The sequence below is a fragment of the Chlorella variabilis genome (genome assembly GCF_000147415.1).
Source record: "Chlorella variabilis unplaced genomic scaffold CHLNCscaffold_231, whole genome shotgun sequence".
Classification (NCBI taxonomy): Eukaryota; Viridiplantae; Chlorophyta; class Trebouxiophyceae; order Chlorellales; family Chlorellaceae; genus Chlorella; species Chlorella variabilis.
This window is the reverse complement of record NW_005434906.1, coordinates 1-1,139: the sequence shown is the minus strand read 5'-3', so window position 1 is coordinate 1,139 and position 1,139 is coordinate 1. Positions and strand designations below refer to the sequence as shown.

The 1,139-nt window shown below is 59.0% G+C and overlaps 1 protein-coding gene across 1 annotated transcript; it reads right to left on the bottom strand.

Moving 5' to 3' along the window:
* Positions 1–309: 309 nt before the first annotated feature.
* CHLNCDRAFT_29026 (hypothetical protein) lies at positions 310–1,045 on the bottom strand (the record flags this gene model as incomplete). Its single annotated transcript, XM_005842597.1, has 2 exons — positions 310–513; positions 707–1,045. Coding segments are annotated over 2 exons (543 nt in total), but the record flags the coding sequence as incomplete, so codon positions are not given.
* Positions 1,046–1,139: the final 94 nt, after the last annotated feature.

Genomic DNA, 1,139 nt, shown 5'->3' with positions numbered 1-1,139 from the left:
GTTTGATAGTCGAGTGAGGTGATGATTGGCAAATTCTAGGTGAATCGTGTGAACAATATGGGAGATGATGGCGAGGACGGATGGCGATGATTGGCAAATTCTGGAAACACGGCACTCTCATGGCAGTGGTTGCATGGCACGAGTCGTCGCTGTGAGGGCCAGCTGCAAGGCTCCGTCATGTTTTAAGCGGCAACACCATTGCCCAAACGAGTAATGCCAGCCCAACCAGCAGTGGAGCTGAAGGTGGCCATGAAATCTATAAGCTCCTGCACGATCGCCCCTGCACTGGGCCTGCAAGTCACATCAAGTTCAGCGTGCGTCAGCAGCACGTGCAACACTCCAAACACCAAGGGCAAAGTTCAGTGGGACCTGAAAAAACAGAAGGTCGGTGAGGTGAACACACCTGGCGCGGGGGTCCTCGGCCCAGCACCGCCGCACAAGGTCTGCCAGCGGTGGCGGGAAGTCGGCAGGGATGGGCGGGCGGTAGCCCTTCTGCGTCACCTGGACGATGATCTGCAGCAGGCACCAGGCAAGAAGGCAAGGCAGCGGTGAGCACACGTAGTATGCAGCAGGACACGGCATAGGAGCGAGCATTCCTGCCAAAGGTAGGCCTGGCCCTCGCAGTGTGCACGCACTGCACTGAGCCTCTTGCAAGAATCAGTGCAGGCAGCCTGCAGGAACCCCAGCCCCCATGGCGGTTCCTCACCTGCATGTGGTGCATGTCTGGGAAAAGCCGCAGCCCGGTGACAAGTTCCCACAGAAGAATGCCAAAGGCAAACACATCGCTGGCCTTGGTCAAGCGGCCATCCGTCAGCAGCTCAGGCGAGGCATGCGTCACGGTGCCATAGGAGCCCGTGTTCACATGTGTCTGGGTCTCTGGCAGCATGCGGCTTAGGCCAAAGTCGCCGAGCTTGCACACAAACCCCCGGCGATCATTGCCTGCTGTCTTCAGCAGCACATTCTGCGGCTTGAGGTCGCCGTGCATGATGTTGCAGCTGTGCAGGTACTCCAGCCCACGCGCCGCGTCCAGCAGGCACAGCAGGATGAATGGCTGCACGCAGGAACGGGCATGGTTTGTGCCACGTATGCCTGGAGAGCTCTCGCAAGCATCATTGGCAGTGCTGTGACAGCATCGCCAG